The following is a 21,904-nucleotide window of genomic DNA, read 5'->3' as shown; positions in this document are numbered from 1 at the left end:
GGGTCTTGGAGCAACGTGGTCTAGTGGAAGGTGTTCCTGCCTATGGCAGGGGGGTTGGAACTAGATGATCTTTAAGGTCCCTTCCAACCTAAACTATTCTAATATTCATTCTGTTAGAGACCATTTCTCTAGCTCCCTGACAAGAGTACAGAACAAGACAAATGTTTTGATGCTTCCTTATAGTATTTTCCGAGACTTCAGCTACTTTTGGTAAAGGGACTTCCTCAGCCAGAGGAGGTGCTTTTGCATTTAATAATCTTTGACAGATTTTTTCTTCCATCATTTTTTATCCATGTACATTTTCAGCATCCACAGTATCTCTCCCACAACTTCAAGTGCAAGAAGAAAATGAGAAAACAGGTTAAATAAGGAAATAACTACAGATATCTTCTAGAAATGTGAGAATAAAACCACTGCTCCACACCCTATGCAATATTTACACTAGTCCGTAGTGTAGTAAGTTACAGGATTGTAAAACACTTATTGTGATTATTTTCCTTTCCGTGTCACCTGCAAAATTAAGACAATTCATTACTGAGAATCTAAAATGTGTGAGCTTGAAAACATCAAAATGAGAAAACTTGCAAAAGTCAAGGTCACTGTAAGACTGTCCACCACTTTAGCATGTATTCTTGGAAAAGACTCTGACTATACATATTTATACACACACACAGACACACACACACAGACACGCATATGTGTGTCCGTATATACATAACAAATCTGGCAATTTTGCAGTCTTAACCCTGGTCCTCCTAGCACAGAAACAGAATATTTAATAGAAAGGCGGGAATTTTCTCTTTCTCAGGAGATAAATCTCTCACATCAAGCGTTGTTTGCATTAGTATTTAATTTTAGATGTAAAAATCAATGGTTCACCTTTACTGATGGTACCAATTATGCCAATTTAATACTATAATATTTTTATAGGGAAGTTACCCCTGATTGAAATTTATTCCCTTCAATCTTTGGACAGAGATGGTTTTAGTACGAGGATTCAATATTTGAAGCATGAAATGTATTTCTTTTCCAAAACCAGAATTACTTCAAAGTTACTCAGACATATAAGATTACAGCTGATTGGAAAATCCTTCACCAAGTAATTTTCTGCTCAAAAATACTGTTACATCAAGATTGAAATCCCTTCTCAAAACTGACAAGATATGTGCATGTGCACACATATTTAGGAGACTGTGAGAAAGTAAACGAACGATCTGTGCTTAAGCATACATATCCAAGAATGTCATCCTAAAAAATAGGGTTATTGGAGGCTTACCATCTGGTATTTCAAAAATACTCATTTTCTGAGCGTGTTTAAATCATGGATACCGATATTCTAACCTGTTTCATATTCCACACATACACTAGCCCTACACTGTCAGGTGGAAAAAAAACCAAACACAACATTGAGCTATTACAACAGTATATGCATGAGGCACGATCCTTCTGTATGAATAGGAGAGAGCTGAAAGACTGCTCGTGGCTGCATGTGATATTTCAATAAAATTATTGTGCTCCACCGCCATTATAAACAGCCCAGAGCGAATATATGCAAGTGCAATTCACAGCCATGCCATTTATGCACGGGTATGCTACATGCATGTAAATACAGGCACAAACACTCAAGATAGGCACGAACTGCTAAAAAGCTCTGCTCTGAAACGCATACATACAAGCTAATTTAGACAATTGGAACCCTGCTGCCAACGGACTCCTGGGAGGAGCAAGATTACAAAAGATCAGTGAGCTGGGACACATTTAAGCACTGCAGCCCACCACTGAACACTTACATTTAGCTACTTGGCAATTCTTCAGAAATTTCACTATGACAAGAAGTAATGGGGAAAAAAAACCCCACAAATCTTTTTCAATATCGTCCCTGAAAGTACTTTGTGTTACATGGCCTAACTTTTATGTTCAACTTTATTTTATTTGCTTCCATTTCCACTTAAATGACTGGTTTTTCTTTGTACAAAGTACCTAAAAATAAACATAGAAAGGTTAAAGACAGAAGGCTACAGGAATGAAAGACAGACTATACTGTCAAAGGGAAACACAGAAATGTAAACAGTATGGTTTCTTAGAAGCAACTGTGAACCCACCATTAGAACAAGAAGAAATAATTATTCTTATATTTTGTATTATCAAAGTATTCTAAGGTACTTTCACCTCCCAAATGCTTTCCTGGTAAAGCCTAGCTGTTGCTGGATTTTTTTTCAAAACAACTGTCCACAATAATTCCTTTCATCTCTACATGTTTGAAGTGTAGCATCCTGGAGAACACAGTAGCTGAATTAATCATAGCATCATAAAATCATTTAGGTTGAAGAAGACCTTTAAGAAACAATACTTTCGATTTGAAACTTAACCTTCAAAACTGAGGTCCAATTAACTTGTTTGCAAAAAAAAAACAAAACCAAAAAACTTGAGACCCCTCACTAAACTTAGTCTGTGTTATATTAAGAACAGCATCCATTACATTCATACATAATTTACCGTGCAAATAAAAACATTATCTCTCCTGTAAGTCACTAGGCAGATGAACTATGAAAGCTCTATGTATTAACTGACCTCAAGAAAAGCCATTTTAGGACCAGCAAAAGCTAGCTCACTGCTTTTGCAAGGGGCTTTCTCATACAATCTCATCCATAGGGATACTACATTTATTTTCTCATTCCACAGGAAAAAAGAAAAAAAAAAAAATCTCGCTTCTGATTTGTTTCATGCTAGATATTTTCCTCCCCTGAGAAGGTTTTTTAAACACACATTATGAGCTTGGTCTAGTAATCACTCAAAGCAAAATTCTGACTCAAGCCCACAAGAGCTTTGTCTTCATAAGGACCACAGGCTTGGCCTCTTGAGAATACTTTCACTTAATACTGAAAGGCTTCATTGTTTACTGTATTACCAGAACATGCATATGCGCTTATAAATGGGAGGCATTTATCATTCTCAAACAGTGATGAGGTGTCCACGGTTCATGAAGCAAGCAGAGAGATGAGACTAAAGAAACTTGGGCTCCATTTCTCACTGGGTGACAGATTTACGTGTTCAAGCAATTGCATCTTTTCCTATTTTAGTACTCTATTTGTAAACTGTAGATATTTTATTATGCTATAGAGTGCTTTTAGATCAATGAATTAAATTCCCTGACTGATCATTAAACAAAGAGCCTTCTTTCCAAATATAATCATCAGCACAATGAAATATGAATGAGACACCATTCAATAAGATGTAGGGGAAGCAGGAAATCTCCCATTTAACAGAGCTTAAGTATTTCCATAACGTCAATTTGTGTTTTATTTCTCCTTCACTACAAAAACATTTTCTACAAACATCAAATTTTGTGGTCCTTAACATGGAAGGCATACTTTACCAAATAGAGAAAGAAAAGAAAACAAGTATATAGGTGACTTGACCCCTTAGAGGGATGTAGCCTCTCATGACCCTTCTGGGGCACAGTATGCCCACTCCACTTTGAGTGGCCATATACCTTAAGTCTTCTGAGCTTACAAACGTTCTTGCTTTAGTAGCACCTGTATGGTCTAACTGCTGCCTGCCCGTTCCAGTGGGGCACACTGGTATTGTCACAGTCCTCAAGCCTCTCCCCAGCACAAAGATCCAGCCTACCTGGGACTGAGTCAAGCCCAACACAGGGCAGAGCAGGAAGGCAGCACATCAAGAAAAGAGCTCCCGAAACCGGGAAGTGTCTTCTGTAGTGTGCACCTATGAACCACAAAGCAAGCAAACTACAATCAGGTCTGAAAAACAGCTAAGCCTGTTTCTATGCAAGGAAAAAACCTGCTCTGTGAACATTGATGGAAGTTGCACTACAATAATTTAAAAAAATACACTACACTTTAATAAAGAATAACACAGGCTGGAGGATGTCAGAGAATAATAACTGGTATTATTCTTGGGGAGCCATCTTCCCCTAGAAAAGCCCCTGGGGCTACATAGATCAGAAATGCTGGAAGCAATGATTTTGCTACGTAAAGAGGATGAGCTGAGAACCGTTTGAATCCAGGTGGAAGTTAATATCAACAGTCAAGAAAAAACATGTAGTATGGGCAAGCTATACAACCTCTGGGCAATGAAGGAAGGGTGGCGGGCTGGGAAAGGAAACTGGTATAAAATCAGGAAAGATGGCAGGAAGCAAATCAAAAGCAGATTATGAGAGCAAGTCATGGAGGAGCTTGCAGGACAGCCCGCAAGCTCCAGCCTGAGGCAAAGGTGGGAATGCAGGTTCTGCCAGAACTCACGTCTGCCTAGAACCATCGCCTTCAGCTCCATGATGACCTACAATGGCTATATGCATACAAAGCCCTTAGAAAGGGCCTTCATTTTTCCCCCTTCCAAAAAGGGACAAAATCCTGTATAAAACTTGCTTGCAACACAACATTGGATAGGGAAAGTAGTCCCTATCCACCTGTGCAATCAGCAGCCCTGGGGACATCATCCTTCAGGCTTGCCTCACCGCAGGTGCTGTCAACCCACCTCCTCAGAGGATTGTGGGGCAGCTTTGTGCCTGCTGCCATCTCAGAAGTGCCACAGCACTGAAGGGGAAGAGCTGCACAGCAAACACCTCCGCTCAACAAAACTATCGGGAACCGGCAGCTGAGGGAAATCTGAGGGAAATCACAGAATTTTAAAAATGAGGGTGAGCAAGAGACTGCAACTTAAAAAGCTCTCACAAGAAATATGTAGCATTTGTGATCAAAGGTGAGAAAATATGGACTATAAAGTAGGAACAAAAGCCACCCATTTGGCTTCTAATGATTTACTGCATTATTTGATTAATTTTTTTTAAGCAGTGCTCTATAATGAATTATGAGCTTCCCTCAGGGGAAACCAGACTAAACCAGATGTTTAAAAAAAGGAACCAAATCACAGTTCTGACTAATCCCAGCAAACAATTTTTTGGCTACAGACACTAAAGGTGCTGGGGGGTTTAAATAACAGTAATACTTTTTTTCTGCATCATTTTGATTCTTTTCATTGCATATGCCTTGGCATTTAGGTCTTTAAAACAGAGTTTTAAAGCAGACCTCCCAAATTTAAAAGCATCAATTATTATTTATACCAAAGTTTTTCTCTCTTCATCAATTCATTTACAATCACATAAACTCAGTTCCTTTTTGCACTAGCCCTATCTGGTTTTAGATGAAATGCAAAATGCTTATTAGTTGTTTTTTAACATACCTTGCATTTGGTCAAATTTCTCTATTGCACGTTTTGTTTCTTGGCATTATTGACAGAGCAATATATTACACAGCAGCAGTGGCCTGCGAGGCAGGTATATCCCCTGGTCACTCTAAGCTTAGTTCACGCAGACTGCCAGCCCTAGCATGGGGTCATCTAGCCTGATCCAGCAGCTTCTGCTCAGGTTAAGACAGAGCATCCCATGCTGGGTCAAGTAGCCTCTTCAGGCTTCACCCTCATGGTTTCCATATGTTTTCAAATAAATCTCCTTGTCCTGCATAAATCACCCTCTCAAGACATGCAAAGAGAGTAAAGGCCAGATTTTCAGTTCTTCTCTTTGTGGGATTTATCTATATATTTATACATATCTGTATAGAGATATATGTACAGGTATGACAGAGAGAAAATACGTGTCAAGACAAAAAGAGGGAGGAAGGGACAGTTTTGCTTTTAAGGCATTTGAAAGGACTTATTTGAACTGTAAGATCAGATCCAAAGCCCTCAGGCACGCTGGAAGTTCAGTTCTGTGAATGTAGTAATTTATGCAAACTTCAAAATTACAGGAGGGAAGGAGCATGGCAGTTCCAAAATGTTTCAATCTATGCTAATTGAAGCATTTTTCACGCACATAGATATAATGAAACTGCGGTCACAAGGAATCTGAAAAATTCAAAACCAAAAGCAGTAAGAACAAAGCCTTCAGGCTACTGTAATTCTTCTGTAACAAGACATGCATGGACAACTGGTGATATTTTTTGCAAATGGTAGCAAATATTTATTTTTTAAAAAGCCTTGATGTACAAAGATTCCATTAAGTTTCTTACAATTACTCAGTATACATAAAGCTGGTAGAATTGGACTGAATAACGAGAGTTGTAAAACTAGTGTGTACACAGCAATCCACATTCTAACCTAAGTTTCAGCTGAACAAATTAAATTCACAAATACACAATTATTCCAAGTATTTGTCCTGGTGAAGGTCAGCTGCTGCTTTTTTTGTAAGACAATATTTTTAGATTAAACACATGCAGAAGAATCTCTTTAGTTACGTATTTGTTTATTAAATTGATCACTTGAAAGTTGGGCTCCATCTATTAGTAAAATCACACAGCTAATTGCTTTGGTTTTCTAACTCAGTAACGTGCGTTTAAATTAGTATCACACAAATGTTATATATACCATTGAAATGTTTATAAGTTCATGTTGATGTTAGTTATAGGGGCTAGCCAATGGACTCTAAAAGAACATCGTTTGACTAACATTATTATGTCTTGTACTTTAAATTACAATATAATAAAAAACGGTTTTTAATTACTGACAGAGCTAAAGATTCTCACTGGGTAAACAATTCATTCTTCATTTTGCAAATTTCATAATCTGGTTTGTAAATACAAAAAGAAACGTATTCACTGATTTGTTGTACTGCTTTCCCTAACTGTGGAGTGATATGTTGCTATTTAAGAGAAACAGTATTTTATTATAAAAAAAATAAACAAAAAACAAAAAAAAACACCACATACACATTCTCCTCTTTCCAAGAACTTCTTACTCTTTGAAATCCTTGGCTTGTTCCCATCAAGTCAATGGGAACTCTGCAGCTGATTTCAGAGATGGCATAAGCAGCTTCTATATGCAGGTAAGAGACTTTCCATGTAAAAATGTAAAAAGAAAAAATATACTCCACCACACAACCATTCCCCTATGTCCCACCTTTAGAGAAGGTGAAAGCAAGCTTTGCTGATGAGGAAAGCATTCCTCTTCATTCAAGCTACTGCCATTTTCATCTGACAGGCTCCAGCATGCTGTCATCTGTCTCTGTCACAGGTTCCACCGACTCCTACTGAGAGCCAGCAACGAGAATCAATCCTCAGTCAAACAGCCTGCCAGCTCTTTGAGATGGGAAAGCTGCCTTTCTCTACCCACCTACTCTCTCTTATCAAAACAAGAACACAGTAGACAAGGATAAAAAAGCGGTCCGTGCAAAGGTCTGCAGGTCCATCACAGCATGAGAAGGTGAAGTAAAAAGTTATGTCAACAACAACAAAGAAAAAAGAATGCTTTGATATTACGAATAGCTGCTGATGCAGATAATGAGGTGGGCTGCACACACTGTAACCCCTCCTGCCTTCACCACACGTCCCCGCTCTTACGGGACAAGTAGCCACAGAGTCACTGGTCATTTTTACTAGTTTCTCTTCAGCTGAACTCCTCCAGAATGAGCAAGCCTTTATATTTCATGAGAAGTTACAAAAGTCTTGCAAGCATGCTCCTGATGACTCTCCAATGGGACTCTAAAAAAATGTTTTATATCTCTATCAATAGTTCTCTTCACAAACAATTTTTTCAGTCTCTACAAAATTGCAATCGTCACACCTCTTCATGTTTTCAGTTTGACATAAAGAAAACTCCGAGTAAGACCTAGCGTGAATGATTCTGCTTACATCTAAGAGTCTCCAGTATGTAAGTCAAGTTTGTCTGACTCCAAACTTCTTCAAAATTACTATAGGAAGGAAAGAATAATACCTTTTTTTCTTCAACTAGAAACCTCCTCAGATTACCACAGGACATGACTGTTATCCAAAAAGAGTGTTTCTAAATTGGTTGCAGAGACAGTATGCAGCATTGTATTTATTCTTTGGTTTGTTTTTAAATTAACTTTTGGATAAGCCTGATTTTCAACTCATGGAAATACTCCGTAGAAAGTCAACAAAACACATACTCAAGCACCACAAAACAAGTTGCAATGCCCCAAATCAGATTTACAATTCATAATAAAACACCAAAAGCTACCACCTTATCAAAACACATAAACTCTAAGATGTCAAGAGCATTTCCAAAGTCTTAGCTCACAGCAACAGCACAGAATTTTTTTCAATCTCCCAGATGATTCTACAAAATCAGATGTATCCCACAATACCATGAGTGCATAAGCTTGTGATCATACATGTTTGGGCAGGGGTGGAAGGAATCTGACAGACTTTGACCAAACTGATCCAGGGAAAAATCCCCTTCCTGACCTGAAACCTAGCAAAAAAATTATGTACAAGGCACGAGCAGAACATTGTAGGTAAGGTGCCCAAGAAAGTCAACTTGGAGGAGCATCAGTATCCTCAAGCTACATCTGATTGCTAGCTGTGGCCAATCCAATGCTTCAGAGAAAAACGTAAGATGTAACAAATGAAAAGTCAAATTATTACAATACAGTGGAAAAAAAATCCTTCCAAAAAGTGGAAATTTTAAAGCATGGTATAAAAATAATATAGACTACAAATAGACAATAATTTGTGAAGAATCACTGACCCAGTATGCTTTTTATTCTGCTATCTTTTTGAGATATACATAATATATCTCAATATATATATAATTATACCTTGGGACTTTTTTCTCTAGTAGACGGAAACTACTTACACCACCATCATAATATATTCAATATATTCCATTGCATTCATGAGTAATATATTAAAATACTACTTGACATAAAAACCTGTAGATTGGATGATTGTTTCAACCTGGTGGATGTGCAATCTGTGGATGCACATCTGGGAATCTGATGCTAACACACAAGTATGAGATGTAACAGTTTGACTGCTGTGACTGCAAGATAGACAAGGAAGCCTCCCAACAGATGGATAACTGACAGGCTATAAAATAATCCCTAATTATACGAGAATTTAGACTAGATTGCATGCCTGGGTTTTAAGGCAGTAATTTAAACACACTGGCCCTGGAAAGTAATTACTGCACAGAAAAACAATGTCCTCAATTCTAAAGAAGCCCTTAATCCATGTTTAAATAAGCTCTACACTAAACAGACTTGTGCCCGAACACCTGCTTTTACCACAGGATTTGGAGGAGTTCTGTGTGGTTTTCAATTAAAAGACTAATATTTAACTTTTGGAGGGAACAGCAGAGTCTACTTGTTCAGGGAAGAGATTAAGAATTAAAAGGTTAGGTTGTTATCACACTGCAGATGCAAATCAGAAGTAAAACTAGAAATCCGATTGAGTGAAAACTAATTACAATCACATTTCAGAGTCGCTGTGGATTAGAATGGATCAGTAGCATGGCTGCAGTGTGGGAGCGAATATGGATTAATTGCTGCTCAGCCTGAAAACCTCTGCTATCTTCTTCCTCCAGCCCTCTGAGGAATTCATCACCTGATGCCCATTTCATCACTGCTGTAAGCAAGTGGAGAGAGAGGGCAAAGACCACAAGGACTCCCCAGGACTTCCCCTGCCACAGCCCTGCTCCACACACACCTCCTCCCAGGCCACAACAGCTGTTTGCCTATGGACATGGCATGAAGCAGCTGTTCCCAAAGGATGTGGATAATAAACTGCCCCTCTGAATCATACTTACAAAGGAAACTACACATACACATAACCACCGGCAAGCGCTTTATCTCATGTCCCTCTACTAAGTACTCTACAGAGCAGGGCTAAGTCGACAGGACAGAAGGCTCTTTTAATTGTTGTACCAGGAAAAAAACAGTCCACTAAGTTCAGGACAAGATACAGCCCTTTCTGAGACACTGCTAGGAATATACTCTACAGCTCCTGAAAATTCAGCAATGCAAGGAATCATCAAGGAAACATTCTTAAAGTAATGGCCAGAACAGAATCAGAGAGACCATTTACTCACCGCCTTCCTCTGAGGGGAAGGCTCTTGAGAAAAGAGCAGATCTTTTCTAGACTGCAACTTCATTTAGACAATGCTCATTGAAACCCAGGCAATGTATCCCCATTTACTGTACTTCAGGTCAGCTTTAAATCTGTCGGTGTAGCACACTTACCATTACAGTTTTATTATCATTATTTGCAGACCAATTCCACGCATGACCTACCATATACCCAAACAGACTTCAAACAGTCACATTTCCACCCCCCCGAAACTTAAACAGCTTTGTAGTCACTAGACAAAAGGCAAACTTGCACAGAGACTTTTCTTTAAAGACACCATAAAAATCATATTCCTGTCTGAAATCAAATCAGTATCTTTCCTTGTCTCAAAAAAACCTCCCTTTTTTTCTTTTTCTCCAGTAAAATACTAACTGTAGCATTTAGATTTCAGTGAAACGATTACATAGGTATAATTTACGTACCATTGTAATTTTTTCCCTCATTTCTTCTCTCTCCTCCTGCTCTGACCATTTTAAAAAAATGTGTTTAGCTTTCTTTCTTCCAACATCTGCCGTAGTTAGTGTGGGTAGAGAAAAGATAAAGAAGCTGATTTCCCTTTTACTGTTAATTTCACTGCCAGTTCATCCCCTCACACAGTATGAGAAACAAGACCAGCACTGCTTATTAAATGTCATGCATGCACAAGCAGCAATTAAATGTCTTCCTAGTTACATTCCATGTGTTAACAAACACATTTGTACAGCCTTGAGGTGAAAGCTCTGGACACCCCACCTTCACATTTGAAGAAGTCAGACACATTATACACTGTATGAAAATGGCAGTTTAATGAATATTCTATCAATTTCTGAAAGAGAAGGCTCATTAGCCATGGTTAACTGAGATTTCTGAACAACAGCTCCTGCTAGTATGCCCTGCTTCCTACACAAGTCCTTTGTTTATTTTTTTTTCTCTTCCCAGGATGAACACTTTTACAGCTGGAACAGTGATCTCATGTTCATGGTTAATACACCTTGACTTCACTTCAAGACACAATCCCTCAGCCCTGTTTTAGTTTTCCACGATACTCTTCTGGGAGCGAAACCTGGAAATTCCTAGAACAGATTTGAAGAGCAGCTTGTTAAAGTAACTGCCCATACCTGTCATCTCGGTATTAGGATCGCATTACCAAAATGAGAAAAAGATCCTGCTAGACCTTCAGAGAATTCGTACTGTTTTGTAATCTAAAGAAGCACATTACAGCAGCTGGAGATGCCCCTGTTAAACTGGAACTATATACTCTTGAATAATTTGCTTGTATTTCTTTTTATAATATTAATGTCTACATTACACCATTCATTATGAAAACAAAGGAGCAATTCTTATGTACTATATTCTACAGCCTTCTACTATTAACATGACATTTAAAAAATGCTACAGAATAAACTTCTAAATAAAAGTTATAAACTTATAAATAAAACATTTCTATACATGCATACCCATACCATACATCTTAGAATTACCTCTTACAGAGATCAGGGGTCCGTTCAAGTTTAGGTAAAATCCGGTATCAGTGAACTCTGTATAAGGTTGTAAAACATCCAAGAGTATGTTTAATATTCGACTTTATTATGCTTGCCAAATTTCTTGTCTTCTCTTCATTAAACAACGGTTGTGTGCTCCGTTTTTATTATATAGAGGTGAGGAACAAAACAGATGCATTCATAGAGGTAAGTACACCTGCTGGTGGAGGGTTTGTTTCTGGTCACCTGTTTAGCGGTGTTTCTTGGAGTTAACAGCTGGGTACTTCAAAGTAATTTATTCTGTTATTCTCCTTCCATTAAAAATCTCTGACAAATCAATGAGAAGAGACTCTACATAGTTTTTTACCTAGAACTAATTTTTGTGAAAAAAAGGTTCCTCCAAATTGGAGGACAAATGAATTCTTTCTAATATGTTGAACTCATGATGACCACTTTACTCCTACACGTAAACTAACCATTCTGGCTTAAGCTGAGCACAGTAAATGACTACTTTTATTAGGTTTTATGCTATTCACATTCTCAATTTACTAGAATTTAAGTATGTGTACAACAAGAGTGTGATTTCCATGAATTCTTAACTACTCTGCTAAAGGCATATGGATTCATGTATTAGACATCCCCTCTAACAAAGCACGTCATTTGGGTTTGAAATTTTGAAACAATCATTCTATAAAACTTTGATATGTTTTTACAGCACAAAGAGTGGCCTGGACAGGGTTATGAACAAACTGCGTATTTTTAAAGCCCACAACCCTTTTCTGTCACTTAATCGCCATTGTTAATAAAAAATATTATTTAAAATAACTAGGAAAGAAGTATCATGGGATAAGGTATGATACAAAAAAGCATACAGATTGTAAATACCAGTAACAAATAAAAATGCATTATTCCAACCATGTTGTTGAAGAGAACTGTCCTGTAATACTTCTGCAGTTATTCAGGCTTGGCACAGTGTCAGCTTTTACCATATGGCTTTTGCTTCCCTTGTTGAAAGTGAATCTTTCTGTCAAAGAGCAGCTGTTCTAAATTATCACATCAAATTTTAACCTTACAGTAGACAACCACTGAACCCACAGATTCATGACAGAGGAGTAGTTCGCCTCCTTGACCTATGAAGAATTTGTCATTGTTTAGGTCTGTTTCTGCCTTAGTACAATAGCTACACCAATTGCCAGGGTATCCAATTCAGGCAGGTACTAAAAGCTGAGGCTACAAACAAATTTTAGGCGATGAACTTCTCATGTCTCCCTAAAATGCCTATGTGAACTCCAAATTACTACGTTCTTGCTGTGCTACCAAGCATAAAACTGCAATTTCAAATGCAAAGAAAATGAGACATTAAAAAAGAAAAAACTCTTATTGCATTCATCATCTAATATAACAGTCAATTCTGATACTTCTGCAGTCTAAGTGTTTCAATAAAGTCTGATATCAATTACTGGTTATTTAGATGTCTGCCAACAGCATGTTTTGACAACATCTTGTGCTTCACGCTGAGGAGCAGCAGACATATAGAAGATTCTTGTCATCTTGTACTCATCTTTCAAGATGGTTCTTACTTTAAGAGCAGTTTCCTTGAATGTTATCAAAACTTAAAAGCTTTCACTACAATTGCTCTCTATTAAAGTCTAGTACCAGCTGTCAGTTGTAATGCAAACCCATGTTAACCTTTGTAAGTTCCACTCTGGAACTAATAAGAGATTGTCAAACAGCTCTACGCACAGACACAAGTGGCAGAGAAACCGATGGAAAAAGAGTGTGTTCAATGAATTCACACTGACAATACAATCTCTGTGCAAATCTCAGCTAAGCTGATATCGAAAGTCACCAAAGACAGGTCAAACAAAACATGCTCAGGATGATACTATTAATTTAGTTTTTAATCTTTTGAAAGCCTCCAAAGAAGCGAAGCCATTAAAATGAAAAGGTTAAGGAAATGCCAGTAACATCCCTTAGGATTCTCTGTGATAGACATCCATAAGACATTTGCAGTATAATCCTGCACAAAATTTCAACAGTAGTGGTCTTGAACACGTGTCAGAGAACTAAGGTGAAAATCTCTACATCAAAAAGAAGCAGCAAATGTTACAAATACTTCTTAAATTGTACACAGTCTGGGTCAATACTGAGTACACTCCACTACTTTGGGGGGGGAGGGATTGTTGGTTTTTTGGGGTTTTTTTGGGGGGGAGGGGGAGGGTGTGTTGTTGCTTGAAAACCAGGTGAGGGGGAGAAGGAACAAACTACCAAAATACGTATGACATGGCATAGCAAGCATCAGCTCTGAGCTAGCAAAAGGCCTGGACTGAACAAACACACAGTGCAACTGTATTGAGTCGCATTTTGTGAGTCATCAATAGTTTTGCAAATATTTCATTTTCTGAGTGAACCTTTCCATTTCCCTACTACTTTCGAATACAAAAATTCCATTCTGAATTACCTAATCACGTCAGATGCTAACACTGTAGTACTGAAAGGACTTGGTAGTAAAACTTATTAGTAAGCTTTGTTAAACAAGACTAACACTAGGTTCCTATTCACTGAACATTAATATAAATATTTATAATGTTTTTCTTAAAATCTATCAATCTCCAAGAAATTTAGTAAAGATTCGTCAAGTAATTATAGAGCACTGAAACAACACTTTACTTTTTTTCTGGGTTTTTTGATTGGTTGTTTTTGGTTTGGTTTTTTGGGGTTTTTAAGAAGGACCTTGAGGTCCTGGAGCGTGTCCAAAGATGGGCAACAGAGGTGCTGAAGAGTTTGGAGCACAAGACTTACGAGAAGTGGCTGAGGGAACTGAGGTTGTTTATCCTGGAGAAAAGGAGGCTATACCTACTCATACTCTACAAGTACTTGAAAGGAGGTTGTAGTGAGGTGGGGATCAGTCTCTTCTCCCAAGTAACAAGTGATGGCACAAGACAAAATAGGCTTAAATTGTGCCAGGGGAGGTTTAGGCTGCATATGAGCAAAAATTTCTTTACAGAAAGGGTTGTCAGGCACTGGAATAGGCTACCCAGAGAAGTGGTAGAGTTCCAGTCCCTGGAGGTATTTAAAGCACACGTAAACATGGTGCTGAGGGACAAGATTTAGCAGTCACCTGGCATGACTTGATGACTTCACAAGATCTCTTCCAACCTAAACAACTCTGTGATTCTGTGTAATTTCAGAATGTTTCTCTTTATTTTTTGCTTCCTTAGGACATGTGACAAATGAGCTTACAAACCATAATACTAGGCCCAAGAAATTTTGCCTTAAAATCTTGCATTTTAAATCTTCTGCTTATGATGCACAAATTCAAGAATATTTTCTAAATGTGTAATATTCAGAAAATTTTAAATAAAAGATTGGCTGTGATCTTTCCAAATTATTCAGTGCAACGTAATTCTTCCCCTATGAAAAATCATCTGGATACTTCTGACATAACTTTCATAACAGTTATATAAATTCTAAGCAGGAAGGTAAATCCTTCATTGTGTACTCTGTTTATGTACTTACAGAACATGAAGTGGATAAAAACAATGAATATTTTACAAATATAGTGATTCATAATTTATAGCTGCTGTCATTTTAGTTTACTAGCTTGAAAGATTAAGAGTTCCTTTTAAAAAAGCATCTCTCATTCTTTTTCAAATCAAAGCAATTCTTCAAACAGAAGGAAAAAAAATGCGCCTTGAACCTCTGCATTGAAAAAATGTGAATCCCTAGATTTTTCAGATTTCATGTAAAAGGAAACTCTCTTAATAGTTCTGTTATTACACATTATGATCTTCATATGATTAGTTCCTACATTTTATTAAACATAATTGTTGCTATACAGAGCCTAAGAGTTAAAACCACACACTTCTGTAGTGCAAGCAACACATCTGAGCCACTCGGCTATTGCCAAGGGAAAATGTAGCTGTCTTTGCAGTTGCAGCAAGCACATGTGCCTTCCGTCTGTTTTCACTTGCACAAAGTTGAGTACTTCCTCACAGTTCCTTTTTCTCTTTATATGTAAGTTATCATTCATCCACTGATATAAGCAAGTAAAAAGTATGTTTACTTAGGCAAGTGACAAAATGATTACTTAAAGCATAGCTAAAAAAGAAGAAATGTAGAGAAATGTTTTTCATCCTTAGTATTAATAATATTTTATGTACTTTTATCTCAAGTACAGCATTTATTCTACTGAAAGAATTAAGCAATGTATGTGATGGTTCAGATTTAGCAGCCACAGATGGCAATCCTTTCATATCTCCATAAACTCAGAGATATAAAACCATGATTTAGGATACGCTCACTATGCAACTTCAAATACTGCATAATTTAGTGTTAGAGGAAATTTTATGAAGTCATTTTCGCAATAATCAGCCACAGTGGACGAACTTCACCTCTCCCTCTTTTACCCCGAACACTCTATTCTCCCATGCAGTCCACCTGATTAACAGCTACAAATTATATACCTAAGGAAGGACTGTTAGATTACATTCTGGTTTTTTCCTTCTTGCTTTGTTGTAGAAAGTGTGTCAGCCACTTGCGGTTAAAACTTACAGTTTTATTACACAGGAAATTTACAATTCAGACTTACTCAATTCCAGCAACTAAAATTTAGAACTTTGAAGCGATAGCACGCAGAAAACATAATTCTATGCTTGTCGAGTCATTCTGTTCAGGCCACTATTTTATTTTCCCACTTGATAACTGGAGTCACAAAGCTTGGTTTTGGTCTAAAGGGTCACCTGTTGGAAGCATTCAAAAGAACATTCAAGCTCACTCATACTCCCCCATGGCTAAACTATTAATTGTCTGCTGCATAATTAAGTGTATCATCATGAAAAATACCATTCTCCATGTCCAGCTAGTCCTTCTAAAGTGCATGGAACAAACCAACAACAGAACAGACACATTCAGGATGGAAAAGATTTATTAGTCCAAGCCTGCCAGTGCAGGATTTCTTTTACCATCTGGTTACTGCATTTTAAAAAAAAACAGCTCCTGAAATGAGGCTTCCATTATTTCTCCAAGGAGAATTCTAGATCATCACATAATCAAAGACATTTTTGCTAACATTTACCCTACATTTTCCCATTTATTTTGATACCACTACCCCAACTAACCAACACTCACATCGTGAGATCTACTTCCTCTCTGTACCATTCAAAACAAAATCCTAGCTTCTCCACATACAAACCATGCACTGGGTAGGTGATGTGAATGCTCCTTTTTCTTTTATGGATGTTTGGGCTGTTCCACACACTATGCTGCTGTATAATCTCCTGGCATACTTGAAATTTAAAGAGCGGACACAAGCCTCATTGCCTCTTTGTTTATTTTGAATATGTACAGAGACAGTAAAAAGGGATGAGTTGAGGTATGGAGCAATTAGCCTGTCCACCATATAAAAAGGCACTAGTAGAGAGGGAGAGATGGGAAAATAGGTATTAGAGGTGAGATATTAGACATGGAAGAGAACTTGAAAATTGTTAATACAGAAGCTTAAAAGAGAGCAGTTACTGTTTTCTCACTATACGAGTACATGGAAAACCTTATCAAACTAACTGACTTAGAAGGCTTAAACACAACAAGATGATGTTTTCTACACAAGACAAGATATGGCATTCATTGCCGTAAAAACTTACAGACTAAAAATGAGTCAAAAGTAGAAAAAATTAACAGGTGACAGGTCACTGATTCCTAAAATACATAGTCTTATAAGATGTATCTTATGCCTTAGAAAGTCAACAGTAGATTGGCAAAAGTTGAAGCGTATACCCAGTAAAGCAGCACTTTATACAGTTTGTTATACTTTTCCTTAAGAGTCTCTGATTAGCTGCCATCAAAGAAAGAACACTGAGGACAAACCTCTGATCTGATCTACTATGGTTTGATGGAGAGCAAATGGGAAAGATGAGTTTTCCTTGTTGACTGGGGAATAACATGGAGACTATGAGAATGCATTAGGTTTAGTGTGCAGTTCCAGGCAGTTGGTTTTATTCCCTGATTAGAACAAATTAAAACACACTAATTCTAGGAAAGAAGATGCCTTTAAAGACATAGTTTGGCCAAAATGGCATGAAGATATAATTTAGAAAAGACATTGTAAGGAATAAGTCCTATTCAACTATGAAGCATTACAAAAAGATAAAATAGGAAGGATCACTACAATGCAAGTGCTAACAAAGCTGTAACAACAGTCTATAGTAGATGACATATACCATATTTAGTTAACTAACATACATATTACCTGGGGAGAAAAAACAAAGGTATGAAAGACTGGCTTTTCCAACATGCTCCCCAACATGTTATGTTACCTTATACAGATCTAATCCCTCTGAATACTGACCAGGTGCAAAAGTTTTTGCTAGAGGAGGTGTTAAATGTTCAGCTGTTGACTTGAAGTATACCACAGCATGGTCACAGCAAATTGGTCCTGATTCTTCAACTGACTGACAGGTAAGTCTCATACTGTTGTACATGTAAAATTATTTTACACATAGGATCCAGAAAAGAAAATTAATCTTTCCAACAAGGACCTATATGCTGAGTAAAGCCAATAGTTCAGTCCTGGCTTTTCAGAGCTTAGATAAAAAATATGTTATAAAAACATGTATGCTTTTATCTGTACATGTACAGCAATAATAAAAAAATGGCTCGAGCCTTGTGTTGACTTTTGCTGGTTATGCAGAGAAAGGAAAACAGCGAAGGAAAATGGTACAATTTCTTATGTAGGGGCATGACTGTACCACAATATTTTTCCAAGTACCAAGAAAAGCTGTTCTGAATGAAATTTAAATAGGCTGATCATATACAATTAGGGTCCTTCATTTTAATCATCAGCAATAATCCCCTGCTAATGCAAAATGACATTGTTCCTGAAAACAACATTACTGAAACAAACAAACAAAATCAGAGACAATGTAGGATCAAGCAGTGACAGACACTAAATTGTTGAATATTTTCAACTACCAAGAAGACAGTAATTTCTATTACTTATTACTATTTCAATCTTCAACTGAAACACATTTTTTCCTAAATTATGCCTTCATTCCAGCCCATGCTTATAACATCATTTTGAATCTTCTTCAGACTCAACAATCCTGACTCTACTGCCCTTTTGCTGACAGGAAAAAAGCTTGCCTATGTCAAGCATTTCAGAAACTGGCTTTAATAAAATTATTTATTTAATTTTACTTTATTTAGCTCAACTTTTGCTCAATTTCACAGTTTCTAGAGTGACTGTCTTTTTGTGCTTGTGTAACTGAAATTCTAAATCAACAATTTCAACCATTTACAAGGACTCGGGCTCTGCAGTAAACAAGACTATATACAGTGGTTAAAAGAGTATCGCTAACATTTTAACATTTTAAGTATAGCTATAGGAGGCCCTAGATAGAGCATTTCTGAATAATAAAATATCCTCTTCCTGGATTCAACTCTGAACAGATGAGTTTGACTTGTTTTTCTTAATATTGGTATCTAACTGCAGAAAAGAATACTCAAAACCCTCAGCTTCCCAGTTTATTCATTTTGTGGACAAAACCAATTTAAAATCTACTTAAAACCAAACCAAAAAACCCATACTCTTACTCTTTTCCCCCATATCTCCCTGGCATTTTCTGAGAAGTAGTCTACTTAATTAGAGCCACAGTTTTCACAACTACCTGGCTCTGGTTTGGTGGGCTCCTACTAGCTCTCCAGGACATACTTGTTTGACATAAAGATTGCTGTAGGACTGATGAAAAGGTTCAGAATACTTTAAATTTCTGTTCTTCTGGATACAAACATATGCACATACACAAACACACATATGCATACCCCACAGTAAATATCTCAGCTACTACTCCTTCCATCCATGGTATTTCTAAATATTATTTTTTAACTTTTATCTATTTATTTAATGGAAGACCCTTTGCCACAGCCAGCACACTTTAGGGCACTCTGTGAAAAGAGGTTTAAGATTCAATTAGCACAAAATGTCAAAACATTCTTTTATAAAAAGCAAAATGTAGACAACAATCATTTTGGTTGATATTAAAATCAGGTAAATATGCATTTCTCTAACGTTTAAAAGACCATTTCTGGAAACATTCAAAATCCTTGGTGCAATCTCATTCTTGGGAGCATTCACATAACCACAGTTTGCAGAAACAGAAAGTTTGGAGAAAATTATTTTGATTTAAATACATGAGAATTCATGAAAATTCAATTTTGACGTTCCAATATTAATTTTCCAAATATATCTGCATTTAGGAACTATGCCACCCGAAACAATGCTACTTGTTTTTTTTTCTGACCAATCTATCAACACAGCTCAGTAGCAAAACTTATACATCAAGTCTCAAAGTTGAAAAGAAAAAAAAAAATCACAGAAAAAGAACAAATATTTTGAAACAAGCGATGTATTTGAGAAAACTATAATCTACTGAAAGGAAGTCCAAGAATGGTAAAAGAGAGGCTAGGTTTGCTACACACCGCATTATCTAAAAATCAGTTGTTGACCCTTATCAATTATTTTTTTCAAACTGCATTATTTACACAGATTAAATAAATCCCACCTCTGTGGCGAGTTTACAAACTAATTTATTTCTCTCAAGAATTTGGAGAAAATTATCACAACCCAATACACAGAGCAGGGACACAGAGCAAAGCCCCTGTTAATAATTGAACTATGAACATGGAGGGCATTGTTACCTTGGCACGCAAAGCCTCTTTCTTCATAGCCAGCATTACACAAGCACTTCCCTATGGGCACTAGCCATTCTCCTTCTGTACTGCAATACATCTTGGGTGGCTCTTCCTCCTTGGAATGATTGACACAAGAACCCCGCACCTCCACCAGTGACTGGGAGTCCATGGGTACTGTATCTGGAAACATGGCGAGGTTCTTGACAGTGAAAGGGCACTTTTTGAAGTACACTCGCACCGAGACTAAGGCAACACATGCACCTACATCCTGAAAAGCCAAGTAAAAGCCCTTTCTGCTGACAGGCCCCACCTCGCGGACTTCTGTATTGAGCTTGAGAATTCGGTCTCCAAGATCCATTTGGGTGAAGCTCTCATCAGCTGCAATGGTGTCGATCTTTGTAAACTGATGCTCTCTGAACTTTACCAAATGGTCATCATCAGACTCCATATAATACAGATTGAAGGTCTCTTTGCAAGTGCCCAGAACTAGAGGGATACTATTACAGTCCCTCAAGGTAAACTTGAGCTCCACATATATCTTCTGAGCTGAATTGCGTGGAATCCAGTTTGTTCGCAGCCAGTTGTTTTGACTGTGATCCATAACATTGCATACTTGGTAAGTTCTGATTGGAGTATAATGCTCATCAACGCCACTAATCTCTTCCCACTGGGAAAAAAGAAAAAAGAAAAACAAAAAAGGCAATCTTTTAAGATTGATCACACACACACACAAAAAAAATCACATTTAGAGACAAAAGCTGTGAAAAAGCAAAAATAACTTTGTTTGGACTTCACTATAAAATAGACAATAAAGCTTAGTCGAACTTGCACTTAATTTTTTCCTACTGAAATATACAAACATCTTAAATGAAAACAGAATTCACCATTAAGAAGGCAGGTTTTACCAGGTTATTTCAAGGTGACATGAAAGAGATGCTACAGCTGGTTTACATTACTAAAAATCTGTGATTTCTTAAACTATATGCAGTGCTGTCTTTTCAACTGTGATCCCAGCATGTCTTTACTATAACCACTAGCACCTCAAACAGAAGAGGTTCACTAGGACACCACCATATTTTCACTGTTAGAATCAAGTTGTAATTCAAAGACTAAACAAGATTCAAAATCTTACAAACAAAAGCCAATGGCTCCCACTGAAATTCCATACAGTCATAATAAAATGTTATAGTTCTAAATTTATTTAGAGCATGACAGTTGATTTTGCTTGGGATATATGTCCTCTGGACAAACAGTCAAGCTTAGCTCAGTTTCCAGAGTTTTTAAAAACTACTGCCAACTTACCACACATATCTTGGTTACCTAATTCTTCTGTGGACTATATAGGCTATGATGCTAAAATGTTGTGGGGTTTTTTTGTTGGTTTTTTTTTTCTTTGAAGAGTACATAATCATCACTCGTTTTTACACGAGTCATCAGCTGACAAACTTACTGACCAAGATAGAGAAGGAGCAGGCTTTCTATTTGTGAATTACTCGTGTACCAGTCCTACCTGATTTCTGAAGTGACACGTACTAGAGAGGAATATTTACCAGTCACAGGAAAAAAGAAATCCTACAGAGCACTTAAAGTACATATTTACTGTTAGTCATTTACTACACACAACTAAGTGGCTGAAGATGCATCTTTCTTTACTTGCTCCCTGAATGGATGACTAGGACGTAAGTCATCATTCTTCAGCTTTTACCCACACAAGAACTGTTCTATATGCCAGGTCTTAAAACACAAAACGAAGAGCCTCACCACCAAAGTGCTAGAATTAAAACTCACTACAATGAACAACACCTGTTAAGAGAACCACACCACCACTCAAACCGAAAGAAACCCTTCCAGATCTTCTAGCTAAATGCCTTGCTC

At 37.3% G+C, this 21,904-nt stretch overlaps 1 protein-coding gene across 1 annotated transcript in view; it reads right to left on the bottom strand.

The window, feature by feature from the left end:
* EPHA3 (EPH receptor A3) overlaps window positions 1-20,696 on the bottom strand; it is a gene marked incomplete at its 5' end in the record, with an annotated part of 145,659 nt that extends 124,963 nt beyond the window's left edge. Inside the window, one exon of the mRNA XM_010144924.1 lies at window positions 20,036-20,696. Coding sequence (XP_010143226.1) covers window positions 20,036-20,696 — 661 coding nt within the window. The remainder of the gene's footprint in view (window positions 1-20,035) is intronic.
* Between the last annotated feature and the right edge of the window lie 1,208 nt (window positions 20,697-21,904).

This window comes from Buceros rhinoceros, unplaced genomic scaffold (assembly GCF_000710305.1).
Source record: "Buceros rhinoceros silvestris isolate BGI_N320 unplaced genomic scaffold, ASM71030v1 scaffold6241, whole genome shotgun sequence".
In the NCBI taxonomy this organism is placed as follows: Eukaryota; Metazoa; Chordata; class Aves; order Bucerotiformes; family Bucerotidae; genus Buceros; species Buceros rhinoceros.
This window is presented reverse-complemented; position numbering and strand designations above follow the sequence as displayed.